The following is a 25,961-nucleotide window of genomic DNA, read 5'->3' as shown; positions in this document are numbered from 1 at the left end:
CAGAAGCAAGCAACTCCGAGATCTGTACTCCCGCCTATCTGCAGTTATGAGCCTTCAGGAATTTTTCTTGAAATGCAGATGTACATCCACAATGAAAGAAATGGCAGCAATGGATGCAGGTTCTGGAGGCTTTTACACATGGGGTAAGTAGACCAGATTTCTAAGATATACTGAATCTCAAGGAATAGCTCAGACTGAATAATGCCAGAGACACAAAGGTGACCAATGGTGACTAAGATGGCACCTGTTTTTTACATATCCACTGAGGTGGCCAGTGGGAGGTTATAACGAAAATTGTAAACTAGATGACATCTAGGATATTTTTTGTGTACTTCCGCAACTGCTGGAACTGGAAAATTAGTTCTGTCAAACTGTTTGATCTGCCCTCAATCGTTTGAACAGAGTAGCCTTCCTCCACCTCTCTAAAGGCTAAAACTTACACTCTGGCTGTTCATCCTTTGACTGGATACCCTTCCTTGCCAGATTAACCTTTTTATGATTCTTCTTCATCCAAGATATTTTTATACACAAGGCATCTCTCTCTTCTTTGAAGTTCAAAGGATCATCACTTTGACAATAGCTTGGAAAGTTGTTTCTTCTTTCTTTGATTGCAATCATCCTTTCATTTACTGGGATGGTAGCCAAGAGTATAGACAATGGCATCTAGCACTGGAGCTCTAAGGGCTCCAAGGTAGGAGCCCAGGTACATATTTTTTGTGACCACCTGACAATTTTTAACTTGGAGACCAACCTGATTTCCTAACCTGTGAGAATGGTGTCTAACATAAAGAGAACAGAAATTCTTCCTTGGCAACATGCACCCTTCCCAGGTTTTCAACACTTCCTCTTCACAGAGATGTTCAATGGTCACAACAAGAGGTTTTATATAAAGAAGTCTCTATAAGATTTCAACACACATCATCACAGCTGCCTCCCAAACATGTCTCCAGACATCTCACCTTCCTGGGATTCAGCAGTTGGATGGATCTGTCTTCTACTTGTTACATTTCTTCACAACAACCAGACAGTTTTTGGTTACATTACATAGCATATAGCTCTTGTGTTGATGTTGCAATGCCCTGCTCTACCAAAATGCATAGCATAGTGGTAAAGACATCATTCAGAAACCTTTCCAAAAGAAATGTTTAATGCCATCCTCAAATGGCACCTGATGAGACTTGTTCTGCAAAGTGAAGGTGACCCACTTGGCTTAAGAGGCATATATAGGATATCTTTCAAATACACCCCTACCTTGCCTGTGAGGGATTGCACCCTCACTTAACTAGATTTACTCAGTTGGCTTAAGAAGCATATAAAGGATATCTTTCACATAAACTGCTACCTTACTTATCAGGGATCATACCCTCACTTCACTAGATTCAGGGTCATGCCAGATAAGTTTCAGTCTAAGATATCCTTTTCTTCTGACCTTCATGAAAGGTGTTCAAAGGGAAAGCAGATTTTACCAATGTTGCAGGTATGATCAATCCTTTCTACAGGTCATTCCTAGAAGATCAACCTGGCATTTGCCTCTTCATCCTCCTCAATCCTTACAGAAGGATAAGGAGAACTTATGACTAGCAGTAGTTTAATAATGTTTTTACACTTCTTTCCTTACTAGAGAGATCTAGGTGTCTCATCCTGGGATAGCCACAGAGATGAACCATTCTTTGTGAATTCAGGAAGAGGTTGGGGGATGGAGACACTTGAGGATACTGCACACACTCAAGCCAGACTGGATGAGGGAAAAGTTCAGAAGGAATGGGTAAAAGGAGTATTTGTTCTAATATATTACAGTAAAGACAACAGAGGAGACCATAAGAATTACAGTAATGCCCATCTATTTCTCTTGGTTCTCTGACAATTGCTTTTCAAGATCCACCAATATGTGGTATAATCCTCATTACATGACTCGTTTCCTTTAGGTGCTTCAATATAAAGAAGGCCTCTATAGTTGAGCTCTGGCATGAAGCAGAACTGACAATTATTGTTTCTGACAATTTTTCTCAGCATATTTTCCAGAAACTTTCTGATATTTTCACAAATTGCTCAAGCAGTTTTGCTGTGGTGTAGAATAGATAGGGAAATTAAATAGAAAAGAGAGAGAGAGAGAGAGAGAGAGAGAGAGAGAGAGAGAGAGAGAGAGAGAGAGAGAGAGAGAGAGAGATAGAAAGAGAAAAAGTTAGGAGAGAAAGGAGAGAGAAATAAGAGTAAAGAGAGAGGCAAAGAACACAGTGATAACGGCCAAATGCTGTTGTGTCGTGTTATCAATACGCGAGATGTTTACATTGCAGTATATCGTGTTTAAGCCATAAAAACAGTCGTAAAAATGGGAAATAATGGCCTCGCGATTGAAGCCAAGCAAAACATGAGTCAGCACAGTCTAAATGCTTACAACAGCTGATTCTATAGCCCCGCCTTCTCCGGAAGGTGTTTTTGGAAGTTCCAGGAATTTGGGGTTGACCCAAGTGATATACTTCTTCAACCTCCAATCAATTATGTGTGGAGGGGTCTTTCCCACACCCTCCTAAGATCACCTCCTATCAAGTCCTCTAAGGAGAGATTTGAATCACACCCACTACAGTCCTTCCAATCAGCTACTTGAAGGAGGCCTTGCTGATTAATCCTTCCAATAAGGCTAGAAGGAGGTGGAGATTTACAGATAGCAAGTTTCCTGAGGTTCAACGAGTGAGACCGACGAGGAGACGAGTCAGAACTGTGTCCTTCAAGGAGAGTACTTCTCCCAATCGCTTCCGTGTTCCCCATATAGACTGATTCAAGAGTGATTCGTTTTTTCATCATTGTAACTTGTTAATTTTGTACTGATCTTTATAATATTAAGTACTAATTAAAGTGAAGAAATTACCGATCTCGTCTCTATACGCCTTTCTGAGAGATATCAATATTTAAAAGGAATAAATATACAAAGATAGCACATCATCCATGCGGCGTCTGAAGGACACCTCGAAAAGAAACCAAGGTAAGAAGAAAAGACTAAAATCTATGCAATCATATAACGAAGAACGTAAAAAAAGGAACGATAAAAACATTACAAATTTTAGTCTTGAAATTCGACTTTGTCTAATTGTCGACGGTCTTAAATCGTAATGTGAATGTCTAACAGTATTCAGTAGTTCATCAAATACTCGTTGCATGTCCACACACAAAAAAATTTTTCACTCAGAGTACATCAATCAAAAAAAAAAAAAAATTTTCGTTATATTGTACCAAGATTAAAAACAATTTGTCAAATTGTCACACACAAAAAAATTAAATTCTCTATTGAGTTCAAGTGCACAATTAAAACCTTTTTCAATACTCAAAATAAATTCTTATATGAAATTGGGCATCATATCATTAAAATTCATTATAATAAGTACACAAAAATTACATATATAACTTCTCAAATAATCATCACCAACCGAGTAAAAATAGCTAATTCCTATCTAAATTATTTACTAAATAATTAATTTATCATAGAGAGAGTAATGCTGGTATTTATGCAAAAGAATTTTATTCACTAGAGAGAGTTCTTAATTTTCAATCTTATAGCAAGATGCAAAAAAATATATCTTCACTTATTTATTAAGAGAGAGTGGACAGTAAATTCCTTACTGTGTTGTGTTGTTGATATCGTGATATCGCTAAATGTTGTTCATTCGGCGGTGAATGTTTCGCTGTCGGGAACCTCGCCCCGATGCCCCTGAACGCATAGAGCTCTTCTACAAAAGGCAATTTCATCATAAATATAAAGAAGACGAACGCGCCCTCAAAAACATCATCAAGAATAATGTCAGCCCTGTTGACTCAACAGAAACATACATCTGGTCATCTATTACAAGAGCAGAAAGACGAGCAGCCTGGTTATGCGCAAACAACCCAGCCCCCTCAGCAGGACCCCTTGAAGAAGACCAATGTGGTATACCGGTACTCATGCCCGTCCGAGGATGCCTCGGTTCCTACATCGGTATGACCACCATGCGTTTCTCCAAAGGATTTCCTGCCACGCCCAAGAAAGGGGCTATCTTTAATCATGCCAGGACCGTCCATAACCAGAGGATAGCAAGAAAAGACATAATCACGAACATCAAGTGATTGACCAAATTACCGACCACCGCCGCCTCGCCTCTTGGAAGCATTGCACATTGGGAAGGAGAAACCAACACTCAAACATTACGCAAGAAACCTTTCTCCTCCCCACGGCAGCCAGGAGACATGCACGGCGATCCCCATAGCGTATAAGCAAATCAAAATTCGGCATCCGAGGATCGAAATTCTTCTCTTCATCCTCAGCACTACAACGCCGCCGCACGCAAGACGAAAACAGAACTTGGATGGGAAGGCTCCGCCGGTACATGCCCCCGGGCAGCCAATCATAATTCAGCACCGATCATGACCTCCCCTATAAATACCAACCCGAGCACATCGTTTCTTCAGACCTCCTGCAACCACGTCCAGAGGATGACCAACGAGCTGGTCGAAACATGTCGACAGTACCTACAATAGAACCTGAACCCAGATGAACGATTTCTGATTGAATATTGTAATAAAAGACTTCCAATATTCCGCACTGTCCTTTTCCAACATGAATATCGGCCAGTTACTGACTAACATTGCTGAGCCTGAAAAGCGAATCATAAGGAGGATAGAAAAGCCACTATATAAGATAAATTCGCATAATACAGCCATCCTTTTTAATAAGACCTGTTTAAAAGAGGGTCTACTCCCTTCAAATAATAATAATAATAATAATAATAGGTTCTATTGAATATTATTGCTGCTTCAGCTGCATTTATTTTGTAGAAGACTTTTTCTATTTTCCTTATTGCGGACTTCTCTTCAGTGGAGGTGCGTGCTAATAATAATAATATACTAATAATAATAAGGCAGCAAAGTAACATAACAACAACTGAAGGGATAAAGCTACCAGACGGGAATAGCATCAAACACATAGATGAGACAGGATACAAATACCTGGGAATAATAGAAGGAGAGGATATAGAACACCAAGAGATGAAGGACACAATCAGGAAAGAATATATGCAGAGACTTAAGGCAATACTCAAGTCAAAACTCAGCGCCGGGAACATGACGAAAGCCATAAACACATGGGCAGTACCAGTAATCAGATACAGTGCAGGAGTAGTGGAATGGACGAAGGCTGAACTCCACAGCATAGAACAGAAAACTAGAAAATACATGACAATACACAAAGACTACACCCAAGAGCAAATACAGACAGACTATACATAACACGAAAGGAAGGGTGAGAGGGCTACTAAACAAAGAGGGCTGCATCAACATCGAGAATAGAGCACTGGGGCAAAATCTGAAAACCAGTGAAGACGAGTGGCTAAGGACTGCATGGGAAGGACTGATAAAAGTGGATGAAGACCCAGAAATATACAGAGACAGGAGAATGAAAAACAGAACAGAGGAATGGCACAACAAACCAATGAACGGACAGTACATGAGACAGAGAAAAGAACTGGCCAGCTATGAAACATGGCAATGGCTACAGAGGGAAGAACTCAAGGAAACAGAAGGAACGCTAACAGCGGCACAAGATCAGGCCCTAAGAACCAGATATGTCCAAAGAACAATAGATGGAAATAAAATCTCACCCATATGCAGGAAGTGCAATATGAAAGATGAGACCATAAACCACATAGCAAGCGAATGTCCGGCGCTTGCACAGAACCAGTACAAAAAGAGGCATGATTCGGTAGCAAAAGCCCTCCACTGGAGCCTGTGCAAGAAGCACCAGCTAGCTTGCAGTAATATGTGGTATGAACATCAACCAGTGGGAGTGATAGAAAACGATCAGGCAAAGCTCCTCTGGGACTATGGTACCAGAACAGATAGGGCGATATGTGCCAATAGACCAAACGTGACGTTGATTGACAAAATCAAGAAGAAAGTACCACTCATTGAAGTTGCAATACCATGGGACACCAGAGTAGATAAGAAAGAAAGAGAAAAAATTATTAAGTATCAAGACCTGAAAATATCGAAATACGAAAGATATGGAATATGCCAGTGGAAATTGTACCCATAATCATAGGAACACTAGGCGCGATCCCAAGATCCCTAAAAAGGAATCTGGAAAAACTAGATGCCACAGTAACTCCAGGACTCATGCAGAAAAGTGTGCTACTAGAAACAGCGCACATAGTGAGAAAAGTGATGGACTCCTAGGAAGGCAGGATGCAACCTGGAACCCCACACTATAAAAACCACCCAGTTGAATAGGATGACTGTGATACACCAAAAAAAAATATATATATATAATAATAATAATAATATACTGTAATTAAAAATTTTATGCATTTCTATGTAAATTATGTGAAATTTTAAATAAACAAATATATATTACCAGTCTTTTCCACAGCTCTGGCTTGAGGGGGGAGGTTGGACCTGTCATATATGTCAAACATCTGACCGTGACCCTTATGGTCAGATATCTGACACATATGGCAGGTCCAACGTCCAACCCCCTCACTTGAAAGCTTTGGAAAAGATTGGGAATATGTATCTGTTTGTTTAAAATTTCACATAATTTACGATAGAAATGCATAAATTTTTAAATTACTGTATATTATTATTATTATTATTATTATTACAGGCAGTCCCCGGTTAACGGCGGGCTCGGTTAACAGCGATCCAGTTTTACGATGCTTGTCTAGCGACGAAAATCGGCAATTTTCGGGCGCCGAAAATCACAGATTTCTGCTTATCGGCGCCGATAATTGGGTATTGGAGCCGATACATACCTAACAGGCGCCAATAACCGAAAGTTGGCGCTTTTCGGTGCCAATAAACCCCCAAAATAGCCGAAAATTGCCAATTTCCAGTTATCACCACACCCTCAGAAACGGAACCCCACCAATAACCGGGGACTGCCTATATTATTATATGTTGCCCATTTGGTGGTTAAATAAAATAGCTATGAATGATACTGAAAAATCTCTCTCTCTCTCTTTCTCTCACATATATATTTTTAAAGGTAAAATGTTTAAGATGACTTTGAAATTATATTAATATCATTTCAAACATTAATAACAACTTACTGTAGGTAAATCATATTTTTATCACAAATGTATTTGTACCTGATTACGAAAATACTAGCATGACGTAATTAACACACCTAGCGTTCTGTCTGGAGGTATGTATGTGTCTGGTCGATCTAAACTACCCATGTACTTTAGATATGGTCTATACAGTAGTACTATCCTAAAATGCGTACATTCACAGTAAATATCATTTCGAAATCATCTTACAACACAGGAAAATATACATAAAATATACGCCCAGCGGATTACATACAATATGAGCAGAATGATGCGTAAAGTTAAGAAGGCCAATGAAAACGTGTCTGAATGATAGCGGATACGTAAAAGTAACAGTTGTAGCTTGAACTTAATTTTGCAACATGACTTTGAAATGATATTAGGGTGGTCTGGGATGATAATCTGAGGTACAGTGAACCCCCCGTATTCACGGGGGATGCGTCCCACACCCCCCCGTGAATGGGTCAAATCCGCAAATGCTTAAAACCCCTCTAAAAACACTTAGAACTGCCCATTTTGATAGCTTAAACACAGAAAAACCCTGTAAAAATGCTTATACCTGAATATTTTAATAGTTTTATCACAAAAAGTGCATTTATTCATGAAAATTATATGAAAATACAGTAAGTAGTGAATATTTCTCAGTGAAAAATACCGCGAATCGGCGAATTTTCCGCGAATGATGACTAGATATGTTCCACAGAGAAACCCGCGAATGCGTGAGTCTGCGAACGTTGACAACAAGAATACGGGGGGTTCACTGTATATTTTTGTTTGAACCGTCAAGTTTGGCGATGACCTGTTAAAATAGGCAGTTATCAGCATTTTAGGGTGTATATAGCCTACTTTAGAGCAACAGTAGTAGGAGAGTACTGTACTGTAATGTGAGGTTACTTTGGGTGCTTTGGGATGATGATTTGGGGTGTAATTTGTTTGAAATGGTATCAAATTGTTATAGTATGATAATTTAAGGTATATTTTTGTTTGAACTTTCAAATTAAGCAGTAAAATGTTAAAATAGGCAGTTATTAGCATTTTAGTTTAAGGAGTACATGGTATTTGGCAGTTATAAGCCAGTTATAAACATTTACAGAGGGGCTTTTTGCATTTTCTGGATTTTGCATTTCTGTGGTAGGTTCTGGAACCTATTACCGGATAAAAATGGGGGTAGCACTGTATATGTTCTGCACAACAGTGCATCCCTTTCTCCTTGATATGAATTAAAAAAATAAAAACTGCTATGCCCATAAGCTGTCACATATGGTTTGACTAACTTTTTTGGGTAAAAACCCATAATGCTGGGCATCATTAACACTAGACACGCAGCTCTCAGACTCACACACAGCAACCTGTTTGTAACTTAGAACAATATCAAGAGAAAAGTAACAAGATTTCCACAACAACGTGGAATCTTACAAAACAAAAGTTTTAGACAGCCTACTACAAAATAATGGCTGTTTTCTGTCCCCTAAAAAATTTTTTAAATAAACTTAATGTCAGATAAAAAATTCTAAACAGGCTTACCTAACTCCATTTTCGTATGTACGATCAACCAATGTTCTCACTTGAACATTCTTGGTCTCTCTTATATTAAGTTCTTCATTATCATTTATAGGTAGAGTCCCTCCACTTATTCTGTCTTTGAAGTTTGACAAATTTTTCTCTTCTGAAAAGTAAGAAAGGAAAAATATGTTACTATGAATAGCATATAAACTATGTGTACTTTCCATCAGAACTGAAATACCTGTACTCAAGTAGAGTAAAGGGTAATTAGTAATTAATTTTCTGTGTTAATTATGTAGAGAGTCTTTCCAAACCCAAATACAGAACAGAAAAATATTTATTCTGAGATGGAAAATCATGTAAATTTTAATATTTAAAGAAATGCCTAAGGCCAACAAACATTCTAACCAAATGCAGAAGTTTCCTTTAAACGTTACTAAAATGTATAAGTATCATTAAGTTCTAAGAACTCCAACTTCACACATTTTAGTTCACAAAAAAGACAGCAGTATCTAGAATCCTAAGTTGTAATTCATAAAGAAGACAAGTTTTGACACAGGAAAAACCTATTTTTGGTAGCTACTGTGCATCCTCAAAGGAGTCACCCTCATAGTCTCACTGGGACTTTATAACACAGACTGACTAATATCAAGAATTCTCCCATAACTGGTCTAGGCTGTAAGTATAAATTGACTCAAGACAGGGAGGAACGTAAACAGATTCTGGGTCATGCCAACAGGCATCAATGACAGAATTCTTGATATTGGTCTGCCTTATGCAGCCTCTAGCAAGAGGTAACTTCTTCGAGGACTAAGCAGCAGCTAAACTATAAAAAATTTACTTAACCTTGTGTTTCTAAGAAACTTACTTATAATTATGAAAAATAAGAAAAAAATTAATTAAATAATTTCCATTCATTAGTTTTACATAAATATTAATTCTTTCTACACTGCTGTATATGAACGGCTACTAAGTGGCACGGCTGCATAATGTAACATACTTTAGCAATATTTCATAGTGCATTATTGCATAACAATCAGTTTACAAATAAACAACATGACTTGCTTTCTAACTTTTCTTATGTTCATCATCATAATAAATCTGTAAAAGTTAAAATGACTTCTATTACTGTGATGGCAATTATACAAATAAAAGCAATACGCAGTACTAATATCAATCCCAAACCCTACTCAGAGTATGCTCTAAGCCAAATAATCAGTACAAGTTAAAAAAAAAAAAATTTCAAAGCAAAAGGAAAAAACAAACCTTTCATATCTTGCTGTTGGTCCTTTGGTTGAGTGAGGCCAATATTGTTCAATGCTTGCTGCAAAATATCCCGATCGCTAACACTATCAGAGACATTTGTACTTGCTGGGTCATTGCCTGAAGATAATGACTAGAAAAACAGAGAGAAAGAGATGATAGGACCACAATTACAGTATTTGTGTAACAAAAAATAAAAATTTTCACATAATTTCCTCAGGCAGGAAGTCATTACATCAATAGCAGATGATAATAGCCTTGTAAATAATAATCACTTAATCAGTCTAATTCAAGATATTTAAGTGATCCAATTTAAACACTTACAATACAAACCCTCCGAACGAACTAGCAGTTTGAAAGTCTTAAACAGCACATCAATCCTTTTATTCATATGCTACTATTATTATTATTAATAAATATTCATCTACTAAAATCATCAGTATCCAAAAACTGTAATGATCATTGTTTCTTAGCTGGATTCTCAGTTTCTTGAGAAAAAGCTGATTACTGCTCCTATGTGGTAGAGTATACCTATCTTTGTTTTCAAAACTGGATGAATAAACATCAAGTTTTGATTTTACTGATGCAAAGTCTACTTTTAGTAATTTCATTATACCTGGGCAAAAGGAGGAACCAAAAATCAAACTTCTTATTACAATGAGCAAAACAGTTCAAAGATAGCAAACTTCCACAGGTACATTACTAAGTAGTTTAAATACAAAAATGAGCTAACTTATCTAGTGCTCACAAGACTGGCTTGAAGGTCCAGGGTACAAGAAGAACATTGTCTCAACTGTGTTACTCCTTTTCCTTAGTCTTTGACTCTGAGATGTGTGATCAGTGGAGGATTACAAACCAGGGCATGATAAGTAAAAGCAGGAAATTTTTTTATCTATGGCACACAGTTTTCATGTGTTTATGAGACTTACAAGGACCCAATTTTTATCAATACTAAATGGTGACTTTAAGAGTCATATAATGGCTGAACTTTTCAGCTGTCATCTCCATATAACTGGAGATGACCAATGTTAGTGACATAAAAAATTTGGTACTTGAATTCCACTAAGACATGTTAGTGGATTACAGTACATAGAAAACATATAAAATATATTGGAAGAATAAACATTTCTTTTTGAAGAATAAACAGCCCTGTGCACATACACATGTGAATGAAATCCATTAAAAAACATATGACAAATTCCAAACAAATTAACATAACTGAGAAACTAACCTAATTATCTTAGGAAAAAAGGTTCGTGAATGGTGACACATCATTTCTCTGTTGATAACCCCACAGACAAAATAGGAGAACAAACAAAAAAAATCACAGATTTGCCTTTGCCAAGAAATGTTCCATCCACCTTTAACTATTGCTTACTTATTACAAATATTAGTTCAGCTCAAGGTCAACTGCCACTGACCAGAAAATGGAATTAATCAAACTAAGAAATGCAAATTGTATGCCCACACATAAAAATAATCAGAAAATATGACCAGATGTTATCAGCACAGTGCTGCTTATACGTAATAATCATGTATTCTTAACTATTGGAAAAATACATCAGTGGTAAAACATATTCACTTCTGGCTAACTGCTTATAAAGTTAAGAATAATAATTTTATTCATCAACCCCTATAAATTTTTTTTCCACGATATAACTGCTGGTTTTGTCTGATTTTGGGGCTTAGTAACTGCACTTTCTTAAGACATTGAAAAGTGGAAAACAACACAAAAAACTCAGAATGATTTGCTGAAGTTAACTGAGAATAGAAATGTCTTTAATTTTCAGAAATAAATATTTTTAAAAAGTGAGTACAAGATTTTAAAATTTTGTGTTGCTTAAAAAAATGTAAAGACAAATGGGCAGAAATTTCTACGATTCTCTATTTCACACCTATTTTAATGAACTACCAATACTTCTGGGGGTAATGGAGTTAAATCATCCACTACTATTCTCCAGATGTCATCCTAATGCTACCTGGCACTGAAATATCTATACTAATTGTTTTTTCAAAATTTTCAAGGAAAAATATCATCTGACATCATCAGAACCTTTAGGGATGACATTTGCATGATATCACTGGCATCTTAAGGGTTAAAAATGTTAATTTATCCATGCAAGCTAAAAACTTATAAGTAATGTTTTAAAAATGCACTGCCATGTATATACAAACAAAAACACTATATGCTCACAATCATCATCTGTATATCATTAACTTGGGAGTTAAAATACACATGCAATTAATTTAATTCATTGCCACAGTTTTCCCTTTAGTGTATATAAAAAATCCACTGCATAAAAATATGTAAGTTTCATTGCCAAGTCTTGGAAGCATCATCAGCCTTTCATATGTGTAATACATAATATGAAAGACAATGTAATCTTATCTAAACAGGGTACCCATCTATAATTTCTCTAATGCAATTATGAATTTTACTGGCAGATTAGAATATTGATAATGAATGAAAAACAATTAATATTAATAACAATTTTATTTCTAATATGCTTATTAATTTTGTTTTGTTGTACCAAAAAGAAAAATAAGCCTTCCAAGGCATCTTCAGTAATTCCTCTAAGCACAGTACAGTTCCTAGCAGTTCAACTTTCGGGCAAGGTGATACAACAAGCATACAGTTGGGCAACTGAAGATGAATAAACCAACTCTTCATACAAAGCATTTACACCAATTTCTAGCCTATTACTGTATATTTCATTATTTGAAAAAACCCATACCTTGCTTCTTTCCTCATGTTCTTCTTTAAAAATCACAATTGGATCAGTATTCTGCAATAAAAGAGAATATTTTCAGAAAAAGGCTGTTTCTCAACCAAATGGTGAAAACCAAATTAATTTGCACCATCTCCAAAATCTACTAAAATTCTGATGCAGTACCCTTGAGTTAAGAATATTCAGAATACTGTACATGTTATTGCCCATAGATAAGGCTGGTAGTAAAAAAAAATCTTATGCTCACGTTTCCATCACAAAATTAGAATCTAGTAATACTTTGACAGGAGCAATATTGATCAAAAAGATATTGATAAACTGTTTGTACACATACTGAAGTCTTATAAAGTGATACCCAGTTCATATAATTTACCTTTCATGTATACCATACCAAAATTTTGTAAAGTCCTAAAATTTAGATATACAGTGGTACATCAGTTAACGAACAGTCCTGGTCACAAACAAATCGGGTTACGAACCAGATGTTCAGAAATTTTTTGTTCCAGTTCACGAACCGTGCCTCAGGCCACGAACACACAAACATCCCCCAAAAGGGTCCATTGAGAGCACCCAATTTTTTTAGTGGAGGATGGAGCATCGTCATAAGTATAGCAGTAGCAGTAGATCAATGGAGAGAGAGAGAGAGAGAGAGAGAGAGAGAGAGAGAGAGAGAGAGAGAGAGAGAGAGAGAGAGAGAGAGAGAGAGAATTATTGCCCAAGTTAGGTTGTTACACCAATATATCGATTTGCAAAAGTCGAATAATAGTTGTGTCAAGAATAATAATATTTTAATAAAACTGTTGTTTTACTGTCTCTTTTCATATTGAATGTATTATTGTCACATTATCGTATTACAAAATATGAACAGAATGATCATGCGCCATGTGCATTCTGGTTTTGTTTACATTCTTAAAATCATCAGCTGATTGTGTTTTACCGACATCATCACTATCCTTAGTTGCTGAATGCAACTTAATTCAGACATTTCTTTCATAAATTATCAAATCTGGGTTTAAAAATTGCAACTACTTTATTTATAAATGCACTAATTAAATGAAGTACATGTGTGATTTTGTCAGTTTCAGGCACTGCTTTTGCTTTCAGCTCATTTTGGAGTCTGTTCATTATTCATTTCTTTTGCCACAGCTATAATACCTGCTGCTTGAAGTTAGTGGTATACTTCCTTAAAACCTTCTTCTCCACTGCAAGACGAATGAATGAAAATGTATTTGATTATTATTTATGGAATTACACTGCAAATAAGCAAGTTTTTAACAAGACAACTGTAACACAACTCTTAGTAAACATGTGTTAGTTACGGTAACTGGCATCAGCAAACAGCTATTTGTTAATACAGTATAAACTGCAGGACAGTAAAAGCTTTAGCATAATTTTTAGAGATGAAAGCAGTGTAAATTAATAAAGGAATCATAACAATAACTCAAGGGATGCTAGTGGGTGAGTGGTGTACCCACTACGAGCACCTGATTTGAAAAAACAGTTTGGCACTCGATCTGGAGGCGAAAACCCTCAAGTCGATATTTCCATTTCGCACCGATGTATCAGTAAAAATAATAGTAAAAATAATATACAATGGTCTGTTATCTCAGTGCGCTACTGTACTTGTATATAATCAAGTTTATTTTTAATTTAAGTCTATATGCTTTGTCCCAGTTAAACAAAAAAAAAAAAAAATTTAAAAATTAGTGTTTCTGAGGTTTGAACAAATTATTTGTATTTACATTACTTTAAATGGGAAAAACTGATTCAAGACACAAACTTTTCGGGTCACAAACTGCTTCCTTGAACAAATTAACTTCGTGAACCAAGGTATAACTGTTTAATGAGCTCACGAAATTGCATTAAGATATAAATAATACGCCTAACTTAATTTTAGATAAACTTTATAAAATATTTGATAATACTGTTAATATTAATTGGATCATTAAAAATAACAGTAGAAAGCTAAAAATTAATTCAATCATGTAACAATAACCCCATAGGTCCCGGTAATTTTATGCTATCTTTGTTGGATTTTAGTACTCTATATACAACGTTACCAACTGAGGATCTAATTTGATGCACTGTGGTCTTATAATTTGTTATAGTACTAAAATTTTTTATCAACCATAACTATAGACAAAAAATAGATACATGGGTTTTACGGCCCTAACATTGCCAATTTATATTTATACTTTTCTGAAAAATAATCCCTTAGAAGATAGACTTAGATATAAAAATATATATAGATATATATAATAAGAGAGATATATTCTTTGATGTTAATTCAATAGAAAGTCCCCGGTTAATGGCAGGGGTTCCACTCCTGGCAGTGCCGATAACCAAAAATCGTTGATAATCGGAACATCACAGTAATTATGGTAATAAATGGCATTTACAATACTGTAAGTGCCAACTGGCGCCATTAAACCGACCAATGACAATACAACACCTACTGATGCCAATAAATCACCTACCGGCACCAAAAATCACTTACCAGCTCTAAAAATCTGGTTAACGACGTCTTTAGCCAAGCATCGTTAAACCTAAACACCATTAACAGATACCGCCGATAAGCGGGGACTGCCTACAGTATCCCAGAGTACTAAAAGTTTACAATACAGTCCGGCCTCAAAAATCCAACATTCTGTGGTCTGGAAACTCCTAAAATCTGGGATATTTTTTAATCAACCGCCATTAGTTCTTGAGCGGCTACAAGGGCGGTGCCACACGTTTTACTTCTTTTGGGGGGGGGGGGATTCTGGAGAGAGTATATCTTAGTTTAACCAGACCACTGAGCTGATTAACAGCTCTCCTAGGGCTGGCCCGAAGGATTGGATTTATTTTACGTGGCTAAGAACCAACTGGTTGCCTAGGAACGGGACCTACAGCTTATTGTGGAATCTGAACCACATTATGACGAGAAATAAATTTCCATCACCAGAAATAAATTCCTCTAATTCTTCATCGGAGGTCAGAGAGTCGAAGGCTGGGCCAACAGCGTGCTAGCCGAGAGTTCTACCCCCCTCCAATGAAGAACTACAACTGAAGCTTGCTTCATAGAGACACAAGCACAGTTTATTTCCAACAAAAACATTCTGTGAAACTCAAAAATATACAGCATACAAAAGAACCATAATTTGTGTATATATACAGTACTTGTGTATCTTCCAATCACTAAAATTTCATCTAAAAACATGATTTCATCATATACATTGTGTATAGTGCAAGATGTATTTTCACTAGATTACACTATGCTATGCTTGTCTCAGTTTCAGTAGATAACACTGATAATGTATGTTATATCTGAGTTAGCTTTTAACTAATAAATATGCCTAGAAGTCAGCGAATCTTCATATATTAAATCAGGCTTACCAACACTGTGACTTGTCTAAGAATTCATTACTATTCTTATAATTAACAACCAATCATTACTACATGCAAGACACTGGCATAAACACCAGCAAGTACTGGCATAAACAATCAAATTGAGAAACAGCCGTTTGGCAATGTAAGTTACTGTAACTAACATACGTTTATTAAAGGTTGTGATACAGTTGTCAACTTGTTAAAAATTTGCTAATTTTCAACGGTGACTTCTATAAATAAGAATAAAATAAATCTTTACTCATCCTTCCCTCCATGGAAAGGAAAGTGTTTAAAAAAGTGTGCCACTAAATTTACAGTTCTAGCTGTGGCAGAAGAAACAAATAATGTGCAAGCCACAAAACATTTGGAAGAGGCAAAAGCAACATCTGATATTGGCGAAATCACAGCTTTACTTCATTTCATTTACTTATAAAGTAAGCTAAATTTTTCAACTCTGCTTTGATAATTTACATATAAAACACATCTCCGAAATGCGTTTAATTTAGCAACTAATGGCTGTGATGATGTCGGAAAGATGCAATCAACTGACGATTTTAAGAATGTAAACATTAGCAAAATGCAAATGGTGCATTTGCCATATTCATAAATTATAATACGATATGACAATAATGCATGAAATATAATTGCATACAGTATGTACAACAAGTTTTACTAATATTATCATTATGTATTCTTAATACAAATGTATTATTTGACTTTTGCAAATGGATATCTGTCAGTGTAACAACCTAACTGGGCCAATAGTCTCTGTCTGTCTCTCTCTCTCTCTCATATATACAGTACAGTATATTTGTATATATATATACACACACACACATGCAGGTTTACAGAAACAAAAGCAGCAGATTTTTAGGTTTTTGCTGAAAACAAAAACCAGAAAAGTTTGTAGTGTTGCAAAACAATGAAGGGTGCCAGGAGATCAGAATTTGACAGTGCACTTATAATGAGGTTTAAGCTCCAATATAGCGAAGATGTAAGCATTTTGCTAAGGAGCTAAACCTAACAAATGACAGTGATTATTCATAAGCTTTGTTCTACTTTTCATAACACAGCACACTATATGTGGAATGAGCTGACAAGACTGTTTGCATAGGGGTTTTTAGGGGTGATTTCTAAAATCCGGGATTTTCTATATTCCGGCAGTGGCCTGGTCCAAGGGTGCTAGTTTTAAGAGGTCGGACTGTACAGTACTAATAATGAGCCTATAAAACAAGATCTTTCTTAAATATGGATATTAAAATTATTAATACAAAATTTCTAACTAAAATTAATGATAAAAGAAGAGATTTTTAATTTTGGAATAATGTACTAGGACTGCCTGCTTTTTACTCAAATATGCCACTTCTCATGTCTTATGGAGTAATATGCTCAAAATTGCCTAGATGTGCAAATATCTGTATGAAAAGTGAAGACTTAGTTTACAAGTGTCAATTATTTGTTAAAATAAACTAATTTAAAACAAATTTCCAGCGTGGACAATTAAAAATATTAACTAATAAATCTGAAGAAATCTTGTACTACTGATAAATTAAATTTCAGTGTTAAGTTAGACTGTCTTATTAATTTTTCCCGTATATAAAAAATCTAATTTTTCTGTTAACTTACATATACTGTATATTTATGTATTGTATGTAAATAAATTGACATTGTTTAACTACCTTAACTACCATGACCAATACTACAATTATGCATGAAGATACTGTACAGATTGTATCCTGACGCTTATAATATAGTGGTGGATATGATAATGGTAGTTACTAATTATGTGTATATTTTTAATAAAATTTTAACCATGTTCATTATAATTGTACATATATTGTACATTATATATACAAAATTTATACATACACATGCAACTGTTGTACATTAGTGTGTCACTGTCTTTACCTGTACTTTTTCACTCTGTAACGCATTCAATTCCTGTAAAAAACTTATCACATGCGATATACTGTATACACCAGCGACGGTTGGGTACACATTAAAAATATTTTTAAACTACAACCCAGTCCAAAGTCCAATATTCCTTAATTTTTCATTTAGCTATCCTTTTTCTGTATATTATGTGCTTAACTTTAATTGATCTATTTCCTTTCAATGCACATACACTCATGTATATATATACACATTGTTTTCACTCAATGACATGAAAGATCAGTAAGTTTAAAAACCAAACTTGTTTTGTTTTTCTCTCTGGAAGCACACAGCAATAAATTCACTAAGTAAGCCTGGTATCCAATGTTACATAACAGTAATTGAGTAACGTTTATATAACACTGTATTGTGATGTGATAAGAGTAATAGCAATCTTAATGCTGAAATATTTTTTTGGAATCTTTATGCACTTCGTATGCTCTACTTGCATCAAAATTAAATGTTGTTTTCAAACTTGTTAGATCAATCTCTATATTTTCATCCATTTTACAAATTTGAGTAAGCTATGGGATGACTGTATATGTACAACCTACGATTATAAAAACAACAGGTGAATCACCTTTAATCTTAAAATTATTTTCTACTATCTTCAGCAATTTCAATAGGTATGATATCTGTGTACAATACTACTGTATACCTTTAATCTTACCTTTTTCCTTCCTTGACTAGCTTTCTCCAAATCCTGCATCTCTTTTATGACGTTACGCATGTCTGGGGGTACATCAAGCCCCTGGTGACAACATAAAAGATAGGAAGAGTCAAAAGCAGAATCCCATTTTTGCTCAACATTTACAATTTCATAAGTTATTCATATGCAGTACACCTTTGCAGTCTTACTTCATATTTCTAAACCATTTTATTAAGACCTTAATTATAAGATAATCATATAGACAAATTTTAATATAAAAACACTACAACAAACAACCAGTTCTCAATCCACCTACAATTTCTATGTTAATGGTCTGATTCGGTGCAAGTTATATCAACCTCTCCCATAATTTCTATTAAGGTTTCATTAGGTGCAAGCTGCGTAAACTAAGTAAACCTCAAAAATAAATGCTCAAAAATATATTGACGGCAAAAAGTATCTACATTGAATTTTCATACAAGTACTCCTTTAAAGAATTAAGGGTTAAAAGTGGAAGATTATACATTTTTGGGTTAAACTACCCATTGATAGGACATAAACTTATCTTTTGAAATAATACCAGATGAAACAAACATAGCACTGTAGTCTTAAAGTAATTGCCACTACAAACAATTCAGTTAAGAATGATGATAAATTATCTAAACTTACAATCCTTTATTAATTTCCATCATGTCAAGAGATGATGATTAAAAGAGGCGGTGATTAAAACAAAACCAATGTTTAAAACTGCCATACCTTTTTTTAAGCTCTTTTTATAACCAAACACATGAAATAACAAAACTCTGGAACTTGCAGCATGATCAACTGATGAATCAAGAGAACCTAATGATTCTTTCAATGGTGTTTTATATGGAAATAGCAAACATTGTATTTTTTTACACTTTAGTTTCAGGGGTGCTAAGAAATATGTTACCAGGGTTACTTCCACCAAACGCCTTCATAATTATGAGGGTGTCAGGGTGTCTATAAACAATACTTACCAGTATCACAGATGATCCTGAATGTGCTCGTGACACATGAGCATTAAGACTTCCAGCTCGTTTGAATACACATGAACACTCTTCACATTCGAATAACTGCTGATCTGTTTTATCTACTGGATGAACCCGTTTGATGTGGCAACGTAAATTACCTGAAACATAAATACTTTGCTGTTATCACTGTTTGTCCTGGTACGACACAAACAAGAAAGAAATGTACAAAAGTTATTTATAGTTAGTTATAAAGTCAGAGCTGGCTATACATTTGTTTAATAATAAATTCTTCACCTATACAATTTTGTTTCAAAGGAAATATTGAAAATCAAATGCTACACAGTTAAGCAAATTAACCAGTGTTCTGCTTGGTGTGAGGCCGAAATACTGCGCATAACACTGTTTGCATGCCTTGTGCACAAGTGCTACATGCTCATGAAATTTGCATCAATCTGCATCCACTAATCAACAAGATGTAACTAAGCCTGCCATGTTTAAATCTCTTTTGTTATGGCATAGATAAGTTTTGGATGGTTGTGCAGGTTGTTTATTTCCAGTCATCTCTGAACAATTGTGTTAAGAAGTGAATAAGTACACTGTGTGATTGCACCCAAGTGTTTTGAAGTTGTGTTGAACATCTTGAACATGTCTATATGGAAGGGGAGGTGGGAAGGGAGATATGTTAACAACTTGGTTTGAACTGGATACAAATTATGGTAAGTACCAAATATTTCATGTTAAATTGTCAATAATTTACCTTCTTTTGCATATTTATAGATACTATAAATAAATTTGCAAGGTACTCTATCATATTTAGTTTGACAGGCTATTATGGGAATGAAGTATCCAGGATTTGTGAAAACCATAAAAGTTGGCTAATATAAATACAGCTTTGTTGTGAAACAAACAAAATTATAATATAATACAGTGAAAATGCCTTACACAATTTGTTTGGGTTTGTGGGCACAACACTTTATGCACATGTAGATTATGAATAAAGAGCTAGAAATTATCAGTCAAGTCAATAGCATTTACACAACCGACACAAGCATTCATGTAATCTATACCCCATTTACCAAATGCTTCTGATGTCTGGCACTGTGGCAAAATCTGAAGAGTTGCAAAGACCATGAAGTACAGCCTACACCTGCACATCCAAGGGATCATACGGCCCAGAGTAATTCCATACAATTTCTAGCTTTGCCAACCTGAGCTTTATACTTATTCTGTTTTGGAGATTATTTTGCAAAATGAATTTCTTCTAAAAAGGTAGCCTGATAAAAAAAAACATCATAATAATGTTGCTGGCAAGTAACCTCTTATGATAAGATCTGATAAAACTGAGAGAGCTACTTTAATCAAGTCAGTGCATAAAAAACACAAAGCATTTGATTATATGGATCAACTAGTTACTCTAGTGATTATACCTAATTGTAAATGAGGACAGATAACAAGTGAGAGTTGAAAGCTAAACATAAAATGCAAGTACAAGCAAACACAGGGCCTTTTCTGATGGAGGTGGGCACACTATATCCATCAATTCATGTATTTCAAAAAGGTAATCAGTACAGGCAGTCCCCAGTTAACGGCAGGCTCGGTTAATGGCAATCCAGTTTTATGGGGCTTGTCTAGCGCCGAAAATCAGCAATTTTCTGCGCCGAAAATCACCGATTTCTGCTTATCAGCACCAATAAATACCTAACAGAAGCGCCGATAACTGAAAATCGGCACTTTTCGGCCCCGATAAGCCCAAAAATCGCTGAAAAAGCACAGAAATCGCCGATTTTTGGTTAGTGGCGATTTTCGGTTATCATCACACTCCCAGAACAGAACCCCTGCCGATAACCGAGGACTGCCCGTACCTGACAGACATTAAGAAATTATTCAGTCAGAAAATTTTACATGTTGAATAGACAATTCAGTTCCATAATCTCATTGTACTCACTTCGTTGTATAAATTCCTGATTACAAAATTCACATTTGTGTGCTTTAGTACCAGTATGAATATCCATGTGAATCTGCATTGTATTCTTTTGATTGAAGGCTCTGTCACATCCAGGCCATGTACACTGTTGAAATAAAAGTAAGAACACACAAACATTTTAGCAATATTTTGTACAAAGTACAAGTCCACATACAAAATAAATTCTATCACAGTTAATACATAAACATTAAATAAATATCCTTACTCTCTATGATGAAAAATCTTCTAATTCACCTGTTACACATTCAGAAATTTTTTCAATATACAAAACCACTCTTACATAAATATCTAAAGTATCATTTCGAGCTGTTGTCAATCTATCCATTTCAAGCTGTTGTCAATCTATCCACATAGTTATCCAGGGGACTTTCCAGCCGAAATCTGAGAAATTTATTGATCTATATAACTGTAAGGCAATTATGAATATATCTATGTAGTATTTCATTAAAATTCATCTAACTTTTGTATTAATCTTCCAATTCTGTCTCCCAAAACTTGACCCTATGATGTGCATGACTTACAGTAGAGTGATACACTGTACAGTTTTCTACTGAAAAAGTCTCTTCAAAATACTGTATCACTATTAGCAACAAGATCATCTTAGCTCTGTCAGTAGTGGTCACTGTTTTATGAAACCTTGTATGATGATGTCTTATTTTACCTAACTCCTGCTCAGCCTTTCGGTATATTCACTTTCCCAATAGTATTTCCACACTTATTGAGGATATTCAATATGATATAAAGCAGGAAACTGGATATATATCATAACAACATCAGCAAGAAACTCTACAAAAAAGCAGTTGCAGTGCATTTATACGGCATGGTATAAGAAAATGTACAAATCCTAACTCATCCAAAGCACGTTATGAATCAGCTTACACAATCACATATCGTTGGTTGAAACCTTGGGTAAAGAGGTAATGCAGTACGTTTACTGTAAATAAAATAATACAGAGAGAGAGAGAGAGAGAGAGAGAGAGAGAGAGAGAGAGAGAGAGAGAGAGAGAGAGAGAGAGAGAGAGAGAGAGAGAGAGAGAGAGATACCGGAATATTTATGAATTACCAATCAATGCCTTATCTAGTTAAAGGGAAATCTCCATACATTCTACTGGATAATAAATTACCTACATAACTTGCTAAAAAGATGTAATTTTTTAAATAAACCTATTTCCATTTTTTGAAGTGCCTCCTTTGGGGCTGCCTCGTACTTTTCGTCCACCTATTTTGGTATTTTCCATCTGGCTGCCCAACCTTATGTCCTTCAACTTATTCCGAGTTCTACCTCTCACAATATTACAAATCCTTCAGGTGATTTCTTTGAGTCTACAAATACAAATTAGTGAGCTCATCAAACCATTACATTAATAATAATAATAATAATAATAATAATAGTAATAATAATAATAATAATAATAATGAACCAAACAAAAACTTCTTTCAGTTTTCTTCTGAAGATGGAAAGAGAAACCTACAAGATTCCTGTGTATAACTTGCCGAGAGAAAACCAACAATGAATACGACGCAGGAGGCATTGCTCCACCCCACGAATTTAAGAAGAATAATGCAGAACACCCACCAAATCCAACGAATACCTGAAAACGACAACCCTGAGAATGGAGATGCCCTGATGAGCGAGGCGCCTCTTCGAGACAATCCCGACTACGACAGAAAGAGTAGATAATGACATCATTCATCCTCAGCCCAATAGCAGCCAAACTACCGATGATGTCAGCCAGCATGACATCACGCAACGGCAGGCCAATGGGGAACGCTGGAATGAATGACATTCCAGGTTGCCAAGATCTGTCAGGATCGAAAGCTTCCACAGAAATTTGGCTTGAAGTTCACTGACTGCAACCAATCAGAATTCACCATCCATGACCCCCCGCTGAAGCACGTGTATAAATTCAGAAGGACCTATGCAATCTGCCAGTCCTCTACTAGCTCCCGCTGGAGAATGACAGAAGAGTCTGTCAAAACGTCGCAGCAACAACTGTATAGAACTACCTGTATAGAATATATAAAGCAGAATCCAGGTTTTGACTTTTCCCCCATGAAATGACAAATATAGGCGAGCTGTTAGCACGCACCTCCAATGAAGAGAAGTCCGCAATAAGGAAAATAGAAAAAGTCTTCTACAAAATAAATGCAGCTGAAGCAGCAATAATATTCAATAGAACCTGTTTAAAAGAGGGTCTGCTGGGGAATGTAACTTGCAACCAACTATTAAATGTCAAAAAATAATTTACTTTTCTATACATAAATATTGCTCTAAAAACAATTATGGTTATACTTTACTAACATGTCAATACTATGGCCTCATTAAAATATTTGAAATAATATGCTTTAAATAAAAAGTAAGCTTGACTTCCAACCAAAATGTGCAGTACTACTGACCTCATTACTTGGTATCATCATATAAAAAGCTTCCACCTTCATAGCTCTATAGTTATGCATTCCCAAACTTTCTAACTACCAATACTTCCATTAGAGATTCATAAATATGGTCTATTTTACATAGGTTACATAAGGTCACAATCAAGTAAAACTCAAGCAAAACATTAGACACTGCATTTGCTCACAAACCAACAAGTACATTTGTTTGAGGCTATTCTCTGGACTGGGGCTAGTTTTATTTCCAGAAATGTTAATTTAATCTACCCTAACAGTTAGCTACAATGATCCCTCTTTCTCTCTCTTTACATGTATCATCTTTGTTCAAAACTTCTATCTCCCTTGTTTCCTCATTGTTTCTTGAATTCAACATCCACTGTTACACAGTAACCATATGAGGAAGTAACAAAACTTATACTCAATCCCATAAAAATGGTATATTCACAATAAAATTAAGTTTCATATATACTTACCAAGTAATTACAAAGCTAATATTTCTAACTCACACGGCAGGTTAAATTTTGAAATTTGTGGTAGTGCTTCTGTTGTTTTAGTGTAGGTGACAAGACTCTGCCCACTTTCAGGGGAGAATAGGTACAGCACAGTTGAAGAGCTCAATTCGTTTGTGCCCTATGTCCATGAGAGGGTAGGAGGGAGGGCTCCAATTATGTAATTACTTAGTAAGTATACAGGCAGTCCCGGCTATCGGCGGGGTTCTGTTCCCGACAGTGTGATGACAGCTGAAAATCGCCACTAACCTAAAATCAGCGATAATAGCACTGATCCCTGGTTAGCGGCGCTGATAACCGGTGATCAGCGCTGCTGATAAGAGGTGATCAGCACCGATAACCGGTTATCAGCAACGAAAATCTGGTTATCATCGTCGCTAGACAACCGCCGTAAAACCGGATCACTGGTAACTGAGGCTGCCGATAACTGTGGACTGCCTGTATATGAAACTTAATGTTATTACGAAAATACAAAACACAAAATAAAGCTGCTCAAGACAACTGAAGTTCAGTTGTTCACCAGCAGAAATGAATTGAGCTCTTCAGCTGTGTTGTACCTATTCTCCCCTGAAAGTGGGCGGGGTCTTGTCACCTACACTAAAACAATAGAAGCCCTACAACAAATTTCAAAATTTAAACTGCTGTGCAAGTTTGAAACATTAGCTATGTAATTACTTGGTAAGTTTCTTATATGAAAAAGTCAGTTACAGAAGCAAATTTCTAACCCTTCCCTTATGGAAGATATTCAGTCACAATAATTGGAGAAACTGTGTCAATTCTAGGAGTGTTTAAGTATCTATTCTTGTCCTGACACTTTTTAACCCATCATTATATATATCTGTTCACACAGTCTTTGTTTTCCTATATTCGCATCCCAGTCAAAATGACAGTTCTTGTTTGCACATATGCATACCACCACATCCTTTATAATCATCTGACACAACATAAACTTTCTGATACACCTGTACAGCACCTTCCACGTATGCACGTAAGAGGCTTTAAAGACTGATGCCCTCTAAATTGGTACTTGAAAAAAAAAAAAAAAAAAAAAAAAAAAAGTACATACCTTGAATGGTCTCTCTCCTGTGTGTATTCGAATATGGCGTATCAACTGAGAAGGTTTAAGAAAAGTTTTCCCACAATCGAAACACTTGTTTTCAAAGTTTGAGCGATTTGTTAACTTTCGTTTTGGTCTTGTAGCTGTCATCTTCCTGACCTGTGAAGAAAATGGTAAAAATAGAAAACTAATCCCGTAAAATCCCGTATATGTTGATGTTAATGTTCTTAATTATTTTATTAAAATAAGTGACCTTATCTTACCTCTTGCAATTTTCACTGATCCCTTCCTAACAGGATCCTTCCTATACAGTACATTAATGTTAAAATTAATAATAATAAGTTTCTAACTAAAGTTTATGATAAAAGACGAGACTTTAACTTTGAAATACTATGACTGCCTCTTTTTACTAAAATATACCACTTAATAAGGCTTATGGAGTCACAAGCTTGCAATTTTCTAGATTTGCTAATATTTGCTAAGATCTTGTCTACAGTTGTCTGTTAT

At 35.5% G+C, this 25,961-nt stretch overlaps 1 protein-coding gene across 1 annotated transcript in view; it reads right to left on the bottom strand.

The window, feature by feature from the left end:
• Positions 1–25,961, bottom strand: part of LOC136847834 (zinc finger protein 236-like) — a 137,236-nt gene that overhangs the window by 76,798 nt on the left and 34,477 nt on the right. The window contains 7 exon segments of the mRNA XM_067119784.1: positions 8,595–8,736; positions 9,840–9,969; positions 12,572–12,622; positions 18,537–18,617; positions 19,517–19,668; positions 21,456–21,579; positions 25,464–25,613. Coding sequence (XP_066975885.1) covers positions 8,595–8,736; positions 9,840–9,969; positions 12,572–12,622; positions 18,537–18,617; positions 19,517–19,668; positions 21,456–21,579; positions 25,464–25,613 — 830 coding nt within the window.

The sequence above is a fragment of the Macrobrachium rosenbergii genome, chromosome 2 (genome assembly GCF_040412425.1).
Source record: "Macrobrachium rosenbergii isolate ZJJX-2024 chromosome 2, ASM4041242v1, whole genome shotgun sequence".
Taxonomy (NCBI): Eukaryota; Metazoa; Arthropoda; class Malacostraca; order Decapoda; family Palaemonidae; genus Macrobrachium; species Macrobrachium rosenbergii.
The sequence above is the reverse complement of the archived record's forward strand: the minus strand, read 5'-3'. Positions and strand labels throughout refer to the sequence as shown.